Below are 20,992 nucleotides of genomic sequence, written 5' to 3' on the forward strand. Positions count from 1 at the left end.
ACAAGGTGAAGCCAGCCTGGGTTACAGGAGACCCTGTCTGCAAACAAAATCAGGACATTCCAAAGCAAATCTTCTCTATTCTTCTGCTCCGTGCAGCGACACCTCTCTCTCCCCTTCCCTTCCACGCTTCCATCTCCCCCAGACAGAACCTTGCTTCACATTTCAAAGCTCTAGACAAGTCCAGTCCTCAACCCTGTCTCATCACCCTGTTGACCATGCACAGTGTTTTCAGAACCACAAGCTCCAATAAATACCTGATCAAAGGCTTGAGACAACCTCCCATGGCCTGCATGTCAGCACCCTGCGCCACCTGGGCTACCCCAGGTCTGTCTTAGGGTGCGCCCTCACCGCTTGGGCTTCCCCTGTGCTGAGCAACGCAGCACTCCATGTAAGTTCAAAACGGTTTCGGTGTGTTGATGCTGTCTCTCCAAACACAAGCCACATGCCACGCATACATACATGCACATACACACATACATGCAAGCACACATACACATCCTGAAAAGTTGAGCAGGAAGGAGGTCCATGCTTACCTTGGAATCCACTGCACTCCTTCTAGTCTTCGAACCATCTAGAAGCACAGACATGTAAAAGCCGTCACTGCCTAGTTCACCTCACACATCATACATCACAGTACCATTTCACAGGGCTCCAGCTAATCTAATACCCATCACCAAAACAAACAAATCTCATGGCCTCCACCTCTTCAGGTCCCCAAACGTAATTACTGGGCAGCAGAAATAGCAAATCAAAGTGGCATGCTGCAAATATTACTATGTCAACCATTACAGAACCAAGGGAAAGGCTGTGTAAATAATGTTGACTGCAGAGATGCCACATGGATAACTTTCCATACTTTCTAAGTGAGCACGTTCAGAGGCAGCTTAACAAGCACCTAACTGGTGCAATTTCCTTGGAGAAAATCCTAGGTAGCTAGACTCTGTGTGTGGTGCTGGGGAGGACACTGAGCATGTGCAGGGGAAGCAGACTCTTCCTGAGCTGCACCACCATCCTGGACTTGCTGGCTTCTTTTTCATTGCTGCTAGTTTTGGGAGGGTCCCCCCAGTAGCAGTATGTTAAGATTACTAGTGGAGAAAAATGACATAATTATATTTTAATTTAAAAAAAAAAAGCTAACTAGTAGATGGCTTGGGATGTAGTTCAGTTAGCCAAGTGCTTGCCTTAGCATGCATGAGACCCTAGATCTCTAAGGGCATGCTAGTGCACTCCTGTAATCATAGTACTCTGGGTGTGGGAGACGGAGAATAAGAAGTTCAAGGGCAGCCTCAGCTACACAGAGAAGTCAAGGCCAGCCTGTGCTACGAGATCCTGTCTCAAAAAGAAAAAAGATAGCTAGCAGCTTTTTTCATGGCACAGAGTGGGTACCTGCTTCACTGTTCTTAGGAAACTACTCCTGAAGAAGGTAGTTGTGGTAGTTTGAATGTGATTGGCCCCCATAATTTCACACTGTTAGGAGGTGTGGCTTTTGTTGGAGTGTGTATGGCCTTGCTGGAAGAAGTGTGTCACTGTGGGGGTGGGCTTTGAAGTTTCCTATGCTCAGGATACCACCCAGGATTTCCGTCAGTTGATTTCCTGTTGCCTGCAAGCCAAGATGTAGCCAGCACAATGTCTGCCTACATGCCGCCCTGCTCCCCACCTCATATGATGATAATGGACCGAACCTCTGAAACTGCAAGCAATTTACCCCAATTGTTTTCATCTATATGAGTGGCCGTGGTCAGGGTGTCTCTTCACAGCAACAGAAACCCTAACTAAGGCAGTAGCTCAGCCCTAAGAGAATGTTTCACAAGCACAGGGATTTGGACAAGCAGATCCAAAGCACAGGCATGGAACTGCTCCACTGCAGTCCAGTTCTTCCCTGTGACTTTCAACAAATTTAGGAAAAAGTAACTAACAACATAAGTGGAAATGACCTTGAAAGAACGCATATGAAGGGACTAACAGTTAATCCAACAGAAACATCTGGAGAGAGGTGCTGCCTCGGGAGGGAGAGGCCAGGACGCAGGAGCTCTTCCGAAAACACCAACGTGCCTTTTCATCTCAGCATTTCCCTCCAAACTGGGTCTCCCTTTGCTCCACAGGCTTCACTGACTGGGCACAAGTGCTTTTCCTGCCTCAGCTTCCCAAGTCATGGGACTGTAGACATGCGCAGTGCCCAGCACTTTAGATATACAAACAAACAAAACAAAAGAAAACCAAAACCCATCCAGCATCCCAGTGTTAGCTGCCAGCGCTTCTGCACTCTGGTGGATGCCAGCCACCCACCTGATGTGGAACGGAAACAAGCTTTTTTAACTGCTGAGCCATCTCTCCAGCCCCCACAGAGATTTGTATGAATGAAGACATTCAATGCCCCAATATCTGTATAAGCCTGGAGATGACAATGTATCACTTTAGGGAAAAGGCTGAGCAAGTGACAGAATCATTTACTAGGACAGTGGGATGGAATAAAGTGAAGCCAAGGGGCATGCACAGGCTGCACAGAGGCCCAGGAGTTGGGAGGCACCATTCTAGACTAATCAGGGACAACTACCCACGTGCTGAGTGGAGACAGGAGAGGCCTCCCTTCTCTCTTCCTTCCACATGCTTCTTTGTTACAGTAGTTCTGTGTGGCCTCCAGAGCACAATGCTCAGACAACACAGGCCAGGCTGCGGTTCTTGAAAACAAAATCTCTACAAAGCAGGCTTACCTGGGGCTCTCTGCACCTTGCTGACTTCGGGCGTGGAGCTGACAGCAGGCTCCTGGCTCTGACCCAGGACTTTCTCATCCTTGCTGAAGACAATCTTTGGTAACTGGGTGCCAGCTTCTGGTGGGGATCTGACCTTGACTCTATGTCCACAGAAGACAGAAAGGAGGGTTCAGAGCAGCACTCCAGCCTTCACTAAATGCTGCTGTGGGCCCTGCTCAAGCTCTGTCTTTTTGTGGTTTTGTTTTCAAGACAGGGTTTCTCGGTGTAGCCCTGGCTGTCCTGGAACTCGCTCTGTAGACCAGGCTGGCCTCAAACCAGAGCTCTGCCCGCCTCTGCCTCCCGAGTGCTGGGGTTAAAGGTGTGAGTCACCCCATTCTAAAGGGTTCCCTTTAGAATTCTGAAAGTGCTCAGAAAACTGGTGAAAGGGAAACAGAAGAAGACAGAAGACCCTACAACACAACGCAAGTGCAGGAGGTGCGGGGGGAGCTGAGGCCTAAAAGCCATGTCCTCCTTCCCCTTCTCATGGTTTTAAAGATTAATTATGTGTTTGTGTGTGTATGTGGGTTTGTGTGTACTATGTGCGTGCGGGAGCCTGGAGAAGTCCGAAGAGGGCTTCTCACCCCCTAGAGCTGGAGTTCCAGGTGACTGTGAGCCACCGTGTGCTGAGAACCACACCCGGACCACTGCCGAGGGAGTCAACACTGAGGATGAGGGAGCTAATGACCTGCCCTTTCCTGAGCCTGCCTGCCACCTCAGGACTTCAGGTGGGTGTGACAATCCCTGCTCTCATTCCTTCTGCCAGGGTCAGTCAGGCTTTTCCCTGCCAGTTTTCAAACACGCCATAAGCTGGGAGACTGCAGCCTTCCTGACGGTGACAGTGGAAGAGACCAGGAGATGTCTGCAGTGAGACCCAGAGCAGGCAGCTCTGCCCCGAAGTGCTGTATTTTTTAAGAAGCTTCCTACCTGGCTTTTCTACTTCTGACCTTGTTCATCTCTAACTCACCCACTCTGGGCTGCTATCGGCTCCGTGGGAAAACAATGTGGACACAGATTCTTAGCTTGAACCCTTTGAAGGCTTCCTCAGAAATTATGCGAAGAGCTAGCTCACTGGGGAAGGAAGCCCTCGGAGTGAGGCTGGCCCTGAGTCAAGCCCTGAAGCCTCCCAGTGGGAAGAAGAGAACCGACTCCACAGACTGCTCTCTGACCTCCACAGGCATGGCATGATGTGCACATCACACAATACATAAATGCAAAAAAAGAAAAAAAAAGGATAGAGGAAGAAGTTACATACAAGTTGGGGTGGTTGGGCCATGGAGGTGCACTTGCCTCCGAATTATGAGGACCTGAATTTGATCCCCAGGAGTCATGTATAAAAGTGGGGCATATGATGTGAGCCTATGACCCCAGGGCTGGGAAGGTGGCCACAGGAGGGTGCCTGGAATTTACTGGCCAGCTAGTCTAGGTAAATCAGCAAAAACTCAGGCTCAGTGACAGACCACATCAAGAAAATAAGGTAGGACAGCTGAGCATGGTGATGTATACCTTGCTCTTTCTTTTGGGTTTTTTGAGACAGGGATTCTTCATGTGGCCTTGGCTGTCCTGAAACTCACTCTGTAGCCCAGGCTGGCCTCGAATTTACAGAGATCTGCCAGCTTCTGCCTCCTGAGTGCTGGGATTCATGAATTAATTAAAGGCGTTCACATCTTTAATCCCAGCACTTGGGAGGCAGAGGCAGACAGATCTCTGAGTTCAAGGCCAGTCTGGTCTACATAATGACATCCTGCTTCATGAGGGGGAATGGGGAGTGGTTGTGGGAGATACCCAACATCAGCTTCTGCCATCCAACCACATCTCACCGCCCCCCTCACACACACACAAGCATGAAACCCAGGCAGTGGGCAGATAGAAATGCACTTAACTTAAAAACACAAGATCCCTTAATTCATCCCTCACCTCTGCTCTGCCACTGAGCCAGTCCCTCCAGGACAATCTCACAAGAGACACCACTGCTCTGAGGTAGGAGAGGACCCTGCACCCTGGAGTTTTCTTCCCTGCTTCCTTGTACTGTGCTCCCCCACAGCAAACTTGGGTGCTGATGCAGCGCTCATCACCATGCTATTCCACAGACCACTCCCTCTCCTTCGGACATGGCCACCCTTCCTGCTCTCATTCATCTGGAAAAGCTGACTCACAGAAGGCTGCCTAAGCCTGACCTGAAACTGTCCTTCCCGCTGGGGGCTGTGGGGGTGTGGGGCTGTGGGGGCCGGGGTCTTCACTCTTTCCTCTACTTTGCTGCAGTCATTTGGACTGTACTTCGCCTGCCTTCCTCCCTGGTGGGCCCTGTGTCTCTCAGCTGTAGCTCATCTCCAGTACTCAGTGCAGGACTGGCCTGTGGCAGATAGCGTGGGAATGCTGGCTGCAACCAGCGCCCTCGCTGCATTGAGGGCCAGCAGAGAGGACTTCAGAATTACTTACGCACTTCCGGAGATATCTAAGATGAGAAGGGTGACAGAAGACATCGACTGTTTTCTTAAAATACAGTAATTCACATCTTCATCCTGCCAAAGGAAGAACAAGCGTGTATCATCGCACTCACTGTGGCAAGAATGAGGCTCACGGGCCTCCCGGCAGTGAAGCCTAGAAGTTACAGCAGCTCCCACCTCCAGAATAGGCACTGAGGGCTGAGTGAGGACAGCAGTCAGACTGTACCTGCCATCCTAGCACCTATAAGGCAGAGGCAGGGCCATCAGGAGTTCAAGGCCAGCCTCAGTTGCATAGTGTGTTCCAGGCTAGTCTGGGATATAATCCGTGCTGGCTTATGCCTGTAGTCCTGGTACTTGAGAGACTGAGGCAGGAGAGCTGCTCCAAGTTTGAGGACAACCCGAGCTACAGAATGAAACCCTGTCCATCCCTGCTGTCCCAGAGAAGGGGGGAAGGGCTGTTAAGATGACTCAGTTGTTAAGAGCACTCACTGCTCTTACAGAGGTCCTGGGTCTGACTCTCAGCACCTACATGATCACAACTGTCTGTAACTCAGTTCCAGGAGATCCAACTCTTCTGACCTCTGATGGCACCAGGCAAGTACGTGGCACAAAGACATGCATGCATATTTTGGGATTAAACATCAATATACATAATTTCTTTAAAAGCAACTTACCAGGTAAGAAGAAAAGCCATCATTCTTGGTCCGATCTAGACTGAAGCCGATCTGAGGGCAGTGAAGAGAGAGAAAAAAGACTAAGTCCTCAAAGAGCAGAAAAATGAAGTCATAAACACAGAGCATGGTCCTCAGGCCTGGCTTCTTCTCACTGTTCTTAAGAGCTCTCGTGAAAGAGGGAATCACTGCTCAGGTAAAATCACTAAGTTTACATGTATTCAAGAACTGCAGCGCTGGAGGGGCGGCTCAGAGTTAAGAGTGCTGGCTGCTATGTTCTTCCAGAGGTCCTAAGTTCAACTCCCAGCAACAACAGGATGGCTCACAACCACCTGCAATAGGATACAATTCTCTCTTTGGGTGTGCAGGTATGCATGCAGACAAAGTACTCACATACACAAAATACATAAACAAATGAAGTTTAAAAAAAAAAGGAACTGCAGCTTAGAGCTGGGGTGTGGTTCATTTGCCTAGCATGGGGAAGGCCTGGGTTTCACCCCAGCATTTCACTGACCACAGAAGTATAGAAATAAAGATGATTCCTGATACGTACTTTGGTAGGACCACCAAGAATGTTCTTGGCTAGGAGGGAGGGAGCCAGGAGTGACCCTGCTCTATGGGAAGACACTTGCCTCAGCACTAGGGTCCATGGCTCCCTTGGGCTCATTCACAGAGAGGCTGCTGACGTTGACCAGCATGTAGCCGTCCTTGAAGAAGCCAAAGGTGTTGAGATGGACTTTATGCCTCACATCATCCTATAGAGATTGGGGTAGATTTCTGGTTAGTCAGCCTGTTCATTTGCTTGAAAAGCTATGGTGTCCAGTTTCACGATGGCCAAAGTTCCCAGAGGTGCAACAGGGGGGGGGGGGACGACACACGACACGACACAGCTGTCACAGCCTTCAAAAGCTGAAAAAGACTCTTCAGAAATCCCACAGATGTCAAAACTTTGCAGAAAGCAATAGTAGGCTCATTTATTTCAGCACACTTGTATGGGCTCTGGGGGCAAACTGGTCAGGGTCAACTTGACATGGGGGTTCCACAGCTAGATGAACCACGGTTTTAATATCCCGGCGTTCTTCCTGACAAACAGAGAGGCACTCAGAATGTGATAGGGGAGGCCAAGTCATGTATGTGGTGCACGCCTTTAATCCCAGTACTCAAGAAGCAGAGGCAGGAGATTCTCTATGAATTCAAGGCCAGCCTAGTCTAAACAGAGTTTCTGGCCTGTCAGGGGTACAGAGTGACACCCTGCTTGAAAGAAAAGAAAGAGCCAGGTGGTGGCGGCACACATTTGTAATCCCAGCACTCAGGAGGCAGAGGCAGGTGAATCTCTATGAGTTCCAGGCCAGCCTGGTCTACAGAATGGGTTCCAGGACAGTCAAGACTACAAAGACACCTTGTCTCAAAAAGAAGGAAGAGCCGGGCGGTGGTGGCGCACGCCTTTAATCCCAGCACTCGGGAGGCAGAGCCAGGTGGATCTCTGTGAGTTCGAGGCCAGCCTGGGCTACCAAGTGAGTTCCAGGAAAGGCGCAAAGCTACACAGAGAAACCCTGTCTCGAAAAACCAAAAAAAAAAAAAAAAGAAGGAAGGAAGGAGGGAGGGGAGAGGAGAGGGAGGGGAGGGAAGGGGGGAGGGGAGGGGAAGGAGGGAAGGGAAGGGAAGGGAAGGGAAGACTGGACAGGACTGGACTGGACTGGACTGGACTGGACTAGTGGTGGTTAGGGGGAGTGTAGGGAGTAGGACCTGAGTTCAGCTCCCAGCAACCACATTCAGGAGGCTCATGACCACTTGTAACTTCAGGGGATCCTTCACTCTGGCCTCTGTGGGCACCTACATTCATATGCACACACCCACATGCAGATAAATACACCTACACATAATTAAGAATAATTAAAAATTTTAAAGTTAAGCCAGGTGTGGTGGCACACACTTTGATCCCAGCACTTGGGACACAGAAGCAGTTGAATCTCTGAGTTCGAGGCCAGCCTGGTCTATAAATTGAGTTCCAGGACAACCAGGGCTGTTACAGAGAGAAACCTTGTCTTGAGAAGGAAAAAAAAAAAAAAATGAGAGCGTACAATGGCCTTCAGGACAGAAAGCTAATGAAGAAGCACTCTCTGGAGCGAGTCAAGTGGAAACAGACTCTACTTGGGGAAATCCTGGGCTCTGCTGAAACCGGAGCTCACAGGGATATGCCCACCCCTGCCTGCCTCATGTCCCAATCTCAAGCATGACCACACATTCCAGGACCAGGGCGGGATATCAGCAAAGCCCTCTAACACGAGTGCCCAGGGTTCTTCCTAGCTTGTAACTGGGAATTCTATGGACTGTTTGTGCCAGCTGGCTCCTCAGCCTTCGAGTCAGAATCACCCAGACATGGAGGCTGTTGATGGGACCCTCCCTACAGCTGGAAGTTCCCAGGCCTCAGAGGCTATCAATGGGACCCTCTGAGGGATCAGTATAAGCCACATCCACATGGCCCAGAGACAATGCATTGGACCGATGCCACCAGGAGGGTTTTATTTCCTGGCTGCCTCTGGCCCCTCCCAACTGGATCTGCTGGTTGGAGCACAGGCCCTCAGCAATGGTCTAATTAATCCAAGCTCTCCGCAGACTCCTGCAATATCTCAGAACGGCACCGGCTCCCTCCCTCCCTCCCTAAACCCCCTTCTATTATCTGCTGGTTTCAACTCCCTCTTTCCTTTTTTGGTCCTGGGGAATTTCTCTTGGTGCCAGAGTTCAGCTAGGCATTTAAAACACGTTTGCTCACTCTCGTTTCCGTGAGACAGAGGAGCTGAGGCAAACCCCCACTCCACAGAGAAGTAACCTTCTGCAGGACTGTGAGGCCTACTAAGGAAAAGGACAGCAAGAATGAAGGCTCTTGGCCCTTTGGGGTGGAATTAAGGTCTTCAGAGAGTGACCCGAGTGACTGCCTCCCTGTTCTTCAGGACACACCTGCCCACCACCACTGCAGGTGCACAGAAAGAGACTACTATGACAATATTCGTCAGTGAGGACATTCGGTCCTCTGCGAGAGCCTCCAGATGAGCTGGCAGGGAGATCCCAGAACCTGCTCACACCACCTCAGGGAGAAGCAGGCCCACTCACAGAACACACGGGGCAAGGAATCGGAGGGCGACCTTCAGGAGGGTGACTGCTCCCCTGAGAAAGGGACTTTACAGGCACTTGAGGGAAGGCAAAGCTTCAGAAAATTCTGTTTCTTGCTGGTTACACTGTGTTTACACTGTGGAAATAACTAAGTGGTACATTTTTATACCATTCAGCATAGACGGAAATGTACATTTTCTTATATTTGTCTATTTATTTGTGTGTGTGTATTCACACATTACAGTACAAAAGAGGGCAGCTTGTAGGAGTCCAGTCTCTCCTTCCAACGGATGAGGCCCAGAGCCTGGACTCAGGTCATCAGGCTTGGTGGCAAATGGCTTTACCTGCTGGCTCCAGACTTAAAAACTTAAGGCTATGCTTCTTTTACTTCCACCATCCTGCAGGAAGTTGACAGCAGGCACAGTGGCGAACGCCTTTAATCCCCGGCACTTGGGAGACAGAGGCAGGAGGATCTCTGTGAGTTCAAGGCCAGTCTGGTCTACAGAGTGAGTTCCAGGACAGCCAGGACTACAGAGAGAAACCCTGTCTCAAATAAATAAATAAATTAAGATTCACAGAGGCTCCATAATGTCTGTGCCATATGTACTTTCCAAGCACCTGGCACCTGACATGGTAGCACACACCTATAACCCCAGCACTTGGGAGGCAGAAGCAGGAGGATCAAGGGGATGAGAGACCAGGTAGGAGCTCAGCATTCTCACCTTTCCTCCCTGCTACTATCCTGGAAAGGGCAGCCGAGCCTCAAAGGTAAAGGGAGAGGAGGCAGGAACAGAGGGGGTCCATAGGAGCATTCCAGCTCACCCTGCCAGACACCAGCAACAGAGAAGACACCTTCCGCAACCACTGGCCACCTCCTTTGCACTGGACCCAGCAGGGCTTGGAGGAGCTCTCTGCAACACCATGCTGCCTCGCTACAACTCGACAAGGCAGGTGCTATTCTGCTCAGGCTAGTGATGAAGAAGCAGGCCCAGACAGGTAAAGCTTGCTTAGATCGCAGCAGAAGCAGAACCAGCATCCCAGCCTAGGTGGGAGCTCCACACCTGGGCTCTTACTCACTGTATGCCTTTCACAGGCAAATAAACAGTGCATCGGATTTTGCTTTGAACTAGTCTGCATTTCACAGGAGTTGAAAGTGCCAGGTTTGTCCCTGCATATACACACATGCCCCAGCCAATTAATTAGAGGAAGAAACCCCAAACAACCCACAATTTCATCTACAGGTATCTTAGTGTGCATCTCCAATGTGGGCTTTAAGAAAAAAGAACAGCATGGTGTACTCTTCATCACGGTAAACTGTATAACAGGTTAATAAATGAGATCATTCAGCTGTGACAAGTCAGGGTCACAGGGACATCAAATACTATACCAGACTGAGGATGCAGCTCAGAGGGAGAGTTGTCTGGAGTGTGCGAGTGAGATGCTAGGCTGGACCCTAAGCACTGGCCTGAAAGTCAATTCCCAGATACCCAAACAAGGTCAGTGTTAAGAGTGCGTGGTCTTGCAGGCTCTCCTCACAGGCACTCTGCCAACGACCAACAATGAGCAAGGCCAAGTTTGATGGTGAAACACTGGTGATTAATGTACCCTTTGTTTGTTTGCTTTTGTTTTTTCCTTGAAACAGGGTCTCCCTAAGAGGCCCTGACTGACCTTGAACTGGAAATCCTCTCTCTCTCTTCACCCTCAAGAATCCACTGCTAGATTCACCAAGCCACCAAGCCTAGACATACGCACCAGAGAGAAAATGCAGCCCGATTGTTCTGGATTGTGTGATAATCTATTTTGTTAAACTGAAACTTTATTTTAAAAGCTAGGTGTAGTGGAAGCCGCATTTAATCCCAGCACTGGCAAGGCAGAGACAGATGAATATCTCAGTTTGAGGCCACCCTGGTCTACATAGTGAGTTTTAGGCCAGCCCAGGCTACATAGAGAACTTGTCTTAAATAAACAAACAAACAAATAAATAAATAAGGGCCTATAAGATGGTAAAGGCATTGTCACCTGCCTGCTCAGCCTGACAACCTAAGTTCAATTCTCAGGACCCACACAGTGGCCCTCCAAATCTACCTGCTCATGATGCACATGTGCCCCATCCCCACACTAAATGAACAAAAATAATAAAATAAGTAATCAAAGGCAGATGTGGATGTGGCAGTACACACCTGTAATCCCAGCATTAGAAAGGCTGAGGGAAAAGGATCATGGGCCAAAGGCCAGCCTGGGCTACATAGACCTTATTTCAAAAATCTTCTAAAAATTTTTTAATCCCAGCAGTAGGGAGGCAAAGGCAGACAGATCCCTGTGAGTTCAAGGCCACCCTCGTCTACATTGTGAGTTCCATGTTAAATAGAGCTATACAGTAAGATCTCAAAAAGTTGTATCAGAGAAAGAGACAGACAGACAGATGTGAATTCTTACTAAAGTAAGTTGTCCTAAAAATTTGGGCTTACAGAAAAGTAAGATAAACTAAACTAAATCTAAAAGTAAATGACAACAGAAGCATGCTGACATCCTGAACTGCACCAATGACATGTCACACTGTACTGCCAGGCGGACAGAAGCCATCTGGGCACATGTTGTGCTGGGAAGTATGTGAGCCACAGAGCATGCAGTCCACGGCCTGAGCTAAAGGAGGAACCAGTTCCACAGGTCACAGCAGCAGCAGCAGCAGCAGCAGCAGCAGCAGCAGCAGCAGCAGCAACCCACATTCTAGTTGTCTCAGGTCACAGAGGGAGAAGGGAAGGGGAAAGAACATCAGTCACAGGGCAGTCCTGTGTCTCTCTGGATCTGCTCGCAGTCTACCATCCCGTTCCTCGGGCAGGACATGGCTAGGTCCTCTTCTTGTTTTTAACTTATACCACCAAGCAAGAAACAGTGGCTCCTTCCTGTAATCTACTACTCTGAAAACTTGAGGCACGATTGCCATGAGTTCAAGGCCAGCCTTTACTAAAATAACACCAAACCACCCTGGTCTATAGATGTGACCCTTTTTCCAGGGGGGGAAAAACTCACAAAAGTCCCTGGAGTGAGGGTGTAGTTGTTAGAGGGTTTTCATGGTTTTGATCACCCTCTGCATAAACCAACCATGGTACACACCTAAAACCACAGCTCTGAGGAGATGGAGGCAAGAGGATCCCACGTTAAGGCCATACTTAGCTATTTAACAACTCTGAGGCCAGCCAGAGATACATAAGACTCTGTCTCAAAACAAGAAGGAAAACCCAGTCACTGGCAAGGCTTGGTGATACTTGCCTGTGATTGCAGCTACTTGTCAGGCTACATCAGAGGACCCCAAGTTACAGGCCAGCCTGGGCAAACTGGCAAAACCCAGAAGGTTGGTTGGAAGTAATAAAGAAAGGATCCTGGGGATTTAGCTCAGTGGAAACCCAAGGCCCTGGCTTAGGTCCTCAGCTCCAAAAAAAAAAACAAGAGGACAGGGGCCATACCTGAGCTCTTTGTGATTTGAAAGTCCCCATTTTGCAATAAAAGTTTGTTTCTGGCCAAGATATTTTAATCTAAAAGAAAAAAAAAAAAAAAAGAAAAGAAAGGATCCATACGCAGATCCATAAATATCACATAGTATCAGTTTTAAAAGCTGGATAAATAATGTTCACATAGATCTGCAGCTTCCATTTTCAGCAACAATGTATTATTCTTTGTGGACTCTTTGCTGATACATTTTCCTGTTGTTCTTGTGATTCGTCAGCCCACACATCTTCACAAATCCCCAACACATACTCCCATGAGCATGCAGCCCTTTCTTTTTAATTTTTTAATGATTTATTTATTTTTATGTGCATTGGTGTTTTGCCTGCATGTATATCTGTGTAAAGGTGTGGGCTCCCCTGGAGATAGGGTTACAAGTGGTTGTAGGCTGCCATGTGGGTGCTGGGAACTGAACCCAGGTCCTCTGGAAGAACAGCCAGTGCTCTCAACCACGGAACCATCTCTCCAGCTCATGTGCAGCCATTTCTATGGCTCTGCAGTAACCACACCATCTGGCATGCGCCTGTTCTCTTCTCACACATGCGCAGTCTGTGCTTTGGCATGCGCCTGTCCTCTTCTCACACATGCGAGTGGTCTGTACTTTGGCATGCGCCTGTCCTCTTCTCACACATGCGCGGTCTGTACCGACTTCTAGGCTGTAGGAATGTAGCTGTCAAGCTTCAGTGCTTACTAGAAACTGCAACTCTATCTCCAAAGTCCAGGAGAGCCATGTTCCTTATTCCTCACCATCCCCAAGGATGCCAGGCCTCACAGTTCCCAATTTCAGGGAAAATAAAGCTCCTGGTAACTCAGTTTATATTTTTTGAATATTTGTCTGTGCTCCTTGTTTGTTAGCTGGTTGCTTCTCTGTTATGAAGTATCTTTGTTTATATATCTTATGTTTATTCCTATTACAATTTTTCTCGAAGTAGTTTTTTTTTTTTAAAGATTTTATTTATTTATCATGTATACAGTGAGTGTTCAGCTTGCAGGTCAGAAGAGGACACCAGATCTCATTGTAGATGGCTGTGAGCCATCATGTGGGTGCTGGGAATTGAACTCGGGACCTCTGGAAGAACAGCCAGTGCTCTTAACCTCTGAGCCATCTCTCCAGCCCCTCGAAGTAGTTTTTTTAAGGTTTATTTTTATTATTTACTGTGTCTGTCTTGTCCTTGTATACATGTATGTGCATGACGATGCCCTTAGAGGCAGAAGAGAATGTCAAATGCCCTGGAGTTGGAGTTGTGAACCATTCCTCATGCATGCTGGGCACAGAACTCTAGTCCTCTCCAAGAGCAGCAAGTGCACTTAACCCCTGAACCATCCATCTCTCCAGACTGAAAGTCCTGTATATATTGTGGCAAGTTATCTTTTTATCATCGTCGTCACCATTGTTTTAGCAGTAGTAGTGTGGGGGCACGGTGCGGAGGTCAGAAAACAACTCTGGGGAGCTGATTTGCTCCTTCCACCTTGACAGGGGCTCTGGGGACTGAAGTCAGGTGGCTGGGCTAGCATGGTGCCTTGTGGGATACTCGTACACTGTGTGAAGACCTGCTGCTATGACCGGTTTACTACTGTTTATTAATAAACAGCTGAAGGGCCAACAGCGAGGCAGGAGGAGGTACAGGCAGGACTTCTGGGCAGAGAGAGAGGAAGTGGGAGGAGAGAATCAAGGGACACAGGAGATGTCATGCAGATGTGGGGAGTCAGACATACAGGGGGAAAAGCCACATGGTAAAATGTAGATTAATAAAAGCAGGTTAGTTTAACTTATAAGAGCTAGTGGGACAAGCCTAAGCTAAGGCTGAGCTTTCACAATTAATACGAAGTCTTGGTGTTGGACTCGCTACGGTATCTGCTGAGCCATCTCACCAGCCTGGGAGCTCACCTTGGAACTTAGGCTGCAGGTCACTCTTCCAGTCTTTTAAATGTTTTTAATTGTGCGGTACGTGTTGTCATATATGGGTTTTTCGGTCCTGTTCTTTAATTCTGAAGAAAACCTGTCAATCTTGATTGCTAGTAGCTATTTCTTTAACACGGGGTGTGTGTGTGTGTGTGTGTGTGTGTGTGTGTGTGTGTGTGTGTGTGTGTGTGTGTGTGTTTGCATGCAGCAAGGCCAGAGGACAACCTCAAGCTTCATCCTCATGAGCACCTCTAGCTTCTTGGAGCTAAGGCCTCTCTCTCACTGCCTGGAGCTCACAGATGAGCCTAGACTGAGTGCAAAGTCCCTGCGGTCCTCCTGTCCCTGCTCCCCACCACGTCTGACATTTTCACACGGCTGCTAGGGACTGAACTCAAGCCCTCAAGCTTCTAAGTCAAGCACATTACCATCTGAGCCTCGCCCCCGGCCCTCCTGGTAGTATTTTCATAAACGTCTTTTTGTTGTTAATTCTTCTCGGGGCTGAAGAGGGCTGCTTCAGCAGTGAAGAGCACTCACCCTGCAGTCACAAGGACTTACGTCCAGACACCCACATAACAGAATGCCTGTACCCAAAGCTCCGAAGGGTACGGAGACAGGATTGCCAGGGCTGCTGATTTCCAGCCTACAAGATACAAAATCCAGGTTCAGAGAGAGACTTGTCTCAAAGGAACAGGTGACAGAGATAGAGGAGGACGTAACACCCTAGTCTGGCCTTTACACATGCACTCAGGCATGCACACCGGCATGCATATATGCACATACACAAATTAATTAAATGTAAACAATCCTTGAATCCAAGGTTAGAGAATACTCATGGGTATTTCACTGCAAAACATTAATCTTTGTAGACTCTCCTTCCGTGTAAGCACGAGGCAGGCCCCACATACTCACACCCCACCGTCACTGTGTGCTAAGACTATTCAGGAGCAGTACCTCCGAACACCCCCTGCTCTATGATCCCACCTCTCCACATGTCACACTCCCATTCAGACACCTCTGCTTACAGTGCTGACCATCGCCACCTGTCACATGGCTTCAGAATGTGATTCTGAGGAAAGCAGAGCTCTTCCTCCTTGTGTGCATTTCTGTTGGCCGCTTCAGGGCCACTGGTAATTGATTAGAGGACAGACTGCAGGAAGGATGCCCGGTTCCTTAAGCTGGAAGCAACAGGTCGGAGGAAAATTTCATCTAGCTGTGCACACATGCAAGCAGGGCAGGGAGACTAACGCTGGAGAGGAGTCTGGCTGGCCAAAGTCCACGCGCGTCCCTCCCAAGGAGCCAGGAAGCTCCTGACAAACCAACTTCAACCCAGGAGCATGATGTACCAGCTACTCTTCTGCTGCTGTGATAAGACACCATGACCAAGGCAACTTACGGAAGAAGTTGACTTGGGCTTCTGGTTCCAGCGGGATGAGTCTATGATGGCAGAGGGGAGGCATGGCGACTGAACCTCCAACACGAAACAAAAGACAGTGAGCTAGAAATGGAGGGAGTCTCAAAACTGGTCTCTAGTGACACACCTCCAGCAAGTCCACACCTCCTAAGCCTCCCCAAACAGCACCTCTAACTAGGGACCAAGCATTCAAACGTGGGACCACGCCCAAGACCATAGGGAAACATTTCCTAAGAAAATCACTCTAGCCAGGCAGTTTTTTAATTCCAGCACTCGAGAGGCAGAGACAGGTGGATCTCTGTGAGTTCGAGGCCAGTCTGGTCTACAGAGTAAGTTTCAGGACAGGCTCCAACACTACACAGGGAAACCCTGTCTCGAGAAAAAAAAAAAAAAAAAAAAAAACCAACAACAACAACAAAAACCCAAGAACAAAGAAGAAAGAAAGAAAAAAGAAAATCACTCTAGTGACCTAAATAAATAAATAAAATTTCAAACTCTATGAACTAGAAGAATGCTAGAACACATATGGGTAGCCCAAAGGAATCAGTAACCGTGGTAATGACACACAGGAAGACGGGGACTGGGAGCTATTCAGAGCAGTCCACAGAACTTGATGACATGACAGACATGAAGCTTGAGAAAATGAGCAGCCAATGTCTAGTCACTGAGAAAGGCAAAGTGGGGGGATGCACACGGCTGGGGTGGGGCAGCCCGAGTCTAACAGAAAGATGATGGGGGCATCTGAACAGACACAGGCCTGTGGCCGCCTACCCCACCACACGGACTGTTTTCAATGCAAGGTAAATAAGACAGATGGGGCAGCCTGTGCTTGGAATCCTGTAATTGGGAAGCAGAGACATGAGACCGAGAGTTCAAAGACATTCTTGGCTATATAATGAGTATGAGGCAAGCCTAGGCTATGGGAGCCTTTTCAAAAAAAACAGCAAAACCAAACTAACAAAGACTGTTAGGATGGCTCAGCAGGTAGAGTGTCTGCTGTCCAGATAGGTGACCTGGCTCTGATCCCAAGGAGCCACATGGTGGAACGAGAGCGTCAACTCCCACAGTTGCCCTCTGATCGCCACACACTTGTTACGTCATGCATGCATGCATGTACACATATACACAGACAGGAACGCATATATATGCCCAATAAATATAGACAGAGGCACAGACAGACCACACCACCAACAAATGTAAACTAGTAATAAGAGCAAGCAGGGCTGAGGAGGTGGCTCCGTGGATAAAGTGCTTGCCACACGAGTGTGAGGACTGGAGTGGAACAGCCAGAGCTCACATACAGCAGTACACATCTGTAATCCCTCTCACCAAAGGCAAGACACAAAAAAGCAGCTCAGAAGCCCATGGGCCAGCTGAGCTGGTGTAAACAGTGAGGAGCAAGAGACCCTGTCTCTTGTGTGGTCCTGTGACAGGCAAGGACTAACACTCAAGATTCTTGTCAAAGCTCCACACATGTGCCATGGTGCCCATACTCCAGAACATACACACAATACACACACATTCGTATATAAAGCAAGTGGAGTAATAGCTCAGTGTAGTTCTTTAAACTTGAGAAAGAGTCAAGTGATGCCTGTTGGACCAAGCTGAAAGTCACCCAGCCAGCCGCTTCCTTAAACAGCTCACTGGCTGGCCCCGCCAGACTGTACCAGCATACCTCTGTGCCAGCCGCTTCCTTAAACAGCTCACTGGCTGGCACTGCCAGACTGTACTACCACACCTCTGTAGATAAGACACGCAGGCGGCACACTGCTTTCTCTGTTTCTGTGATGACAGCAACCAGAGCCTTGGCTACGGTAGGCACATGGAGCACTACTGAGCCGCACCTTCGGCTCCTGGTTTGGTTTGACTTTTGCAATGCTAGGGGCAGAACTGGGGACTTTATACATGCCAGGCAAGTGTTCCACTGTTAAACTGCATCCCCAGGCACTATTGTATCACTGAATTCACTGCAAGCTAATTTCACATTGAGAATTTTAATTTCAGCTGGACAGCAGTGGTACACACCTTTAATGCCAGCACTCAGGAGGCAGAGACAGGTGGATCTCTGAGTTTCAGGCCAGCCTGGTCTACAGAGCGAGTTCCAGGACAGCCAGAGCTGCACAGTGAAACCTTGTTTCAAAGGGATTTTGTGCGTATGGCTATTTTGAGCATATGGCTATTTTGCCTGCATGCATGCACCACATGCACACCTGGTGTCTGCAAAGGTTAGAAAAGGGGCATTGGATCCCCTAGAACTAGAGTTACAGACAGTTGTGAGCTGCCATATGGATGCTGAGAATCAAACCCAGGTCTTCTGGAAGAGCAGCCAGTGTTTTTAACTGCTGAACCATCTCTCCAGCCCTCTACGGTCTCTTTTAAAAGAGACAGACAGACAGACACTATCCAGGCATGATGGCCCATAATCCCAGCACTCAGGAGGCTGAGGCAGGAGAATGGTGAGTTTGAGCTCAAACTGGGCTATATAAGGAGACCCGACCTGGGTAGGGGAGGGAAAGAAGAAAAGAGAAGGGAGACCCAGAATCTCTAGAGCACATTAATACAGCTGGAAGAGTAAGCATCCTTCAGTAGACACTCTACTGGCCCTCCGGCAGCCAGGCCGCTAACAGGGCCTACCCGACTTCTCACAGCATCTGAGTTTGCCACCTCTGATCAATGATCAGATCCAAAAACTAAGCAAAAGCACCTTTAAGGACCACGGCCGACCTCTCCATTAGAAATGAACAATAGCATATGGCACGTATTGGTCACTGTCTACTAGCAACAGGAGACTCTACCCTCAGAAGATTAATATTTAGCATCTTGGTTCACTGAGCATACAAAGTCACAAGTGGAATGGAGTCAAAGTCTGAAGCTTTGAAAGAACAGAGGAAATGTGGACCTGATTTGATTTACTACTAAGGATGTTCTGTTCAAATGGCTTCTGAGTTTTGCTTTGAAAGGCATCTTACATCTTCCAGGGATGCACTGAGTACTTACAGATGGGTAACAGGATACTTCTGAGTTGGTCTAAATATGGAAAGACAATGACAAATGCTGCCAACTCTGTGGGGGGAGGGGAACCCTCAAACACTGCTGGTAGGATGGAAAACAAACTAGCCCCCTTGGAAAATACAATGTGGCGCTTCTTTTCTTTTTCTTTTTGGTTTTTCAAGACAGGGTTTCTCTGTGTAGCTCTGGCTGTCCTGAAACTCGATTTGTAACCCAGGCTGGCCTCAAACTCACAGAGATCCACCTGCCTCTGCCTCCTGAGTGCTGGGATTAAAGGTGTGTGCCACGCACAGCTGGTGTGGCACTTTCTTAAAAATTAAACCCAACCCTACCATGTAGCCTGGCAATTGCACTCCAGTCCTGAGTGTCACCCAAGAGAAACAAAGACAGCGTCACAGACTTGTGTGTGAATGCCGGTGGTAGGACTAGTCGTTGTAGGAAGACGGGCATGGGGCACACACCTGTAATCCTAGCACTGGGAAGACTGGGGCAGGAAAACAGAGGCCAGCCGTACCAGGCAAAAGGTGATCACCCAGAGTGGAGTAGTATTCAACAATAAATAACATCAAATTACTGACTGGGTTAGGTGGATAAATGCTTGCCATATAAGCGCCAGGACCTAAATTCAGATCCCATAGACCCAACTAAAGCTAGATGTGGTAGCACTCATGTGTAATTCCAACATGTATGTCTATGAGAGGCAGAGACAGAATTCCCAGCAACTTGCAATCTCAACTGCCAGATACAATAGCAAATAAACCCTGCCTCATACAAGATGGGAGGCAAAACCATTCAAGTCTGCCCTCTGCCTTCTACACAAACATCTCAATGCACACACACGTAAATATCTCAATGCATGTGTACACACACACACACACACACACACACACACACACACACACACAGCACATGCATACACAAAAGATAAACTGAGCCATAGCACAACATGGACGAATCTAAAATGCATATGAAGCCAGGGACAAAAGCCAGCCCGCCGTGTGACTCCATTTTTCATAAAGTATCTGGCAAGGGCAACTCGGTGAAAACACCAAGTGGAAGGGTAGCTGCTTGGGCATGGAGTGAAAGGGGATTTATACGCCAACAAAAGAGGTCAGTGGAGGGCTCTGAGAGGCGACAAGGTGTCAGACTTTCCACACTGACTAATCAAGAAAAATCTGCAGAGATGCAAGCAGGAAAGAGAAATTAAACTAGGCCCGAGGAGCGACAGGACAGGCACGATGGAGGCTGAGTCCTCCTACTTGGACTTCATCTCCTGTGACCAGACAGACCGTCAGAATGCAGTGCTGACATCTAGGGTGACTCAGAGGCGGGAGCATGCAGAAGCTAGCTGGAGACATGGGCGAGCTGGCACTTGCAGGGGCAGAAGGACAGGCATCGGGAAGTACTCCAGACAAGGAAGCCAGCAGCCAGCCCGAGAGCAGTGATGCGAACACCCCGTCTTGAGTCTGGCCTTGGTCCTAGAGGCTAGAAGAGAGACCTGCTGTCCCCTCCTGGAACTGGAGCCCGGGCACAACCCAGCAGCCTCTTCTCTGGGCCCATATCCCAGGGCAGCCAGGCCAACTGAGAACCTCATGGAGGCCCCTGTGGTCACTACTCCAGCAAAGTCCTCTGCCCACACCCACGGGCTCCACTCTCCCTCCACCTTCCTACAGTACCCAGGCACACCATCACCACGGGATGTTATTTATTCAGCTAGGTGGGGGTGGGGCTTGAGCCAGGCCCTGCCCCCCAGGTGAGCAGCCCCCACCTGGACAGGGACTGTCCCACACCACTCATCTCTCCAGCCAGCAGCCTAGTCAGAAAGACCTTCTTAGCCTTTCAAAGCCTCCTTTACATTTTTAAAAACATAACTTTTTCAACAGAGAAAGGGGAGCTGACAGTCACTTTTTTCCGTTTTGGTTTGTTTTGAAAGCCATTAGCTTAGCTCTGATGATCTGTGCAGCTCTCGGTTCCCCTGTGGAGCCTCCCAGATCCAACGGGAGGAAAAGGATTTGACCAATTCTTTGCCCTTTGTACCAAGAAAGTGATTCTTAGGTTCTAGGAAATAAACACTAATGATTTGTGTGAGGGGAAAAAAGAGATCTGTGGAAGGCAACAATTATAGTAAATAATAATATAGTGATAATTATAGTAAATAATGAGTAATCACAAGGACCTAACAATTAAAC

General features: G+C 48.7%; 1 protein-coding gene and 1 pseudogene across 2 annotated transcripts in view; one reads left to right on the forward strand and one right to left on the reverse strand.

The window, feature by feature from the left end:
• The window catches only part of Gpr107 (G protein-coupled receptor 107), a 65,778-nt gene that overhangs the window by 42,016 nt on the left and 2,770 nt on the right, over nt 1-20,992 (reverse strand). Inside the window, exons 2-6 of one of the 2 annotated variants that reach the window (XM_006983438.4) lie at nt 6,498-6,620; nt 5,869-5,919; nt 5,187-5,269; nt 2,712-2,851; nt 534-571 (exon numbers count right to left, since the gene is read on the reverse strand). In XM_006983438.4, coding sequence (XP_006983500.2) covers nt 534-571; nt 2,712-2,851; nt 5,187-5,269; nt 5,869-5,919; nt 6,498-6,620 — 435 coding nt within the window. Of the gene's footprint in view, nt 1-533; nt 572-2,711; nt 2,852-5,186; nt 5,270-5,868; nt 5,920-6,418; nt 6,621-20,992 lie in introns of both variants that reach the window. The other variant, XM_076568973.1, reaches the window with a different exon arrangement.
• Nucleotides 20,042-20,267, forward strand: LOC107402003 (cAMP-dependent protein kinase inhibitor gamma pseudogene; annotated as a pseudogene).

The sequence above is a fragment of the Peromyscus maniculatus genome, chromosome 4 (assembly GCF_049852395.1).
Source record: "Peromyscus maniculatus bairdii isolate BWxNUB_F1_BW_parent chromosome 4, HU_Pman_BW_mat_3.1, whole genome shotgun sequence".
NCBI classification, from domain to species: Eukaryota; Metazoa; Chordata; class Mammalia; order Rodentia; family Cricetidae; genus Peromyscus; species Peromyscus maniculatus.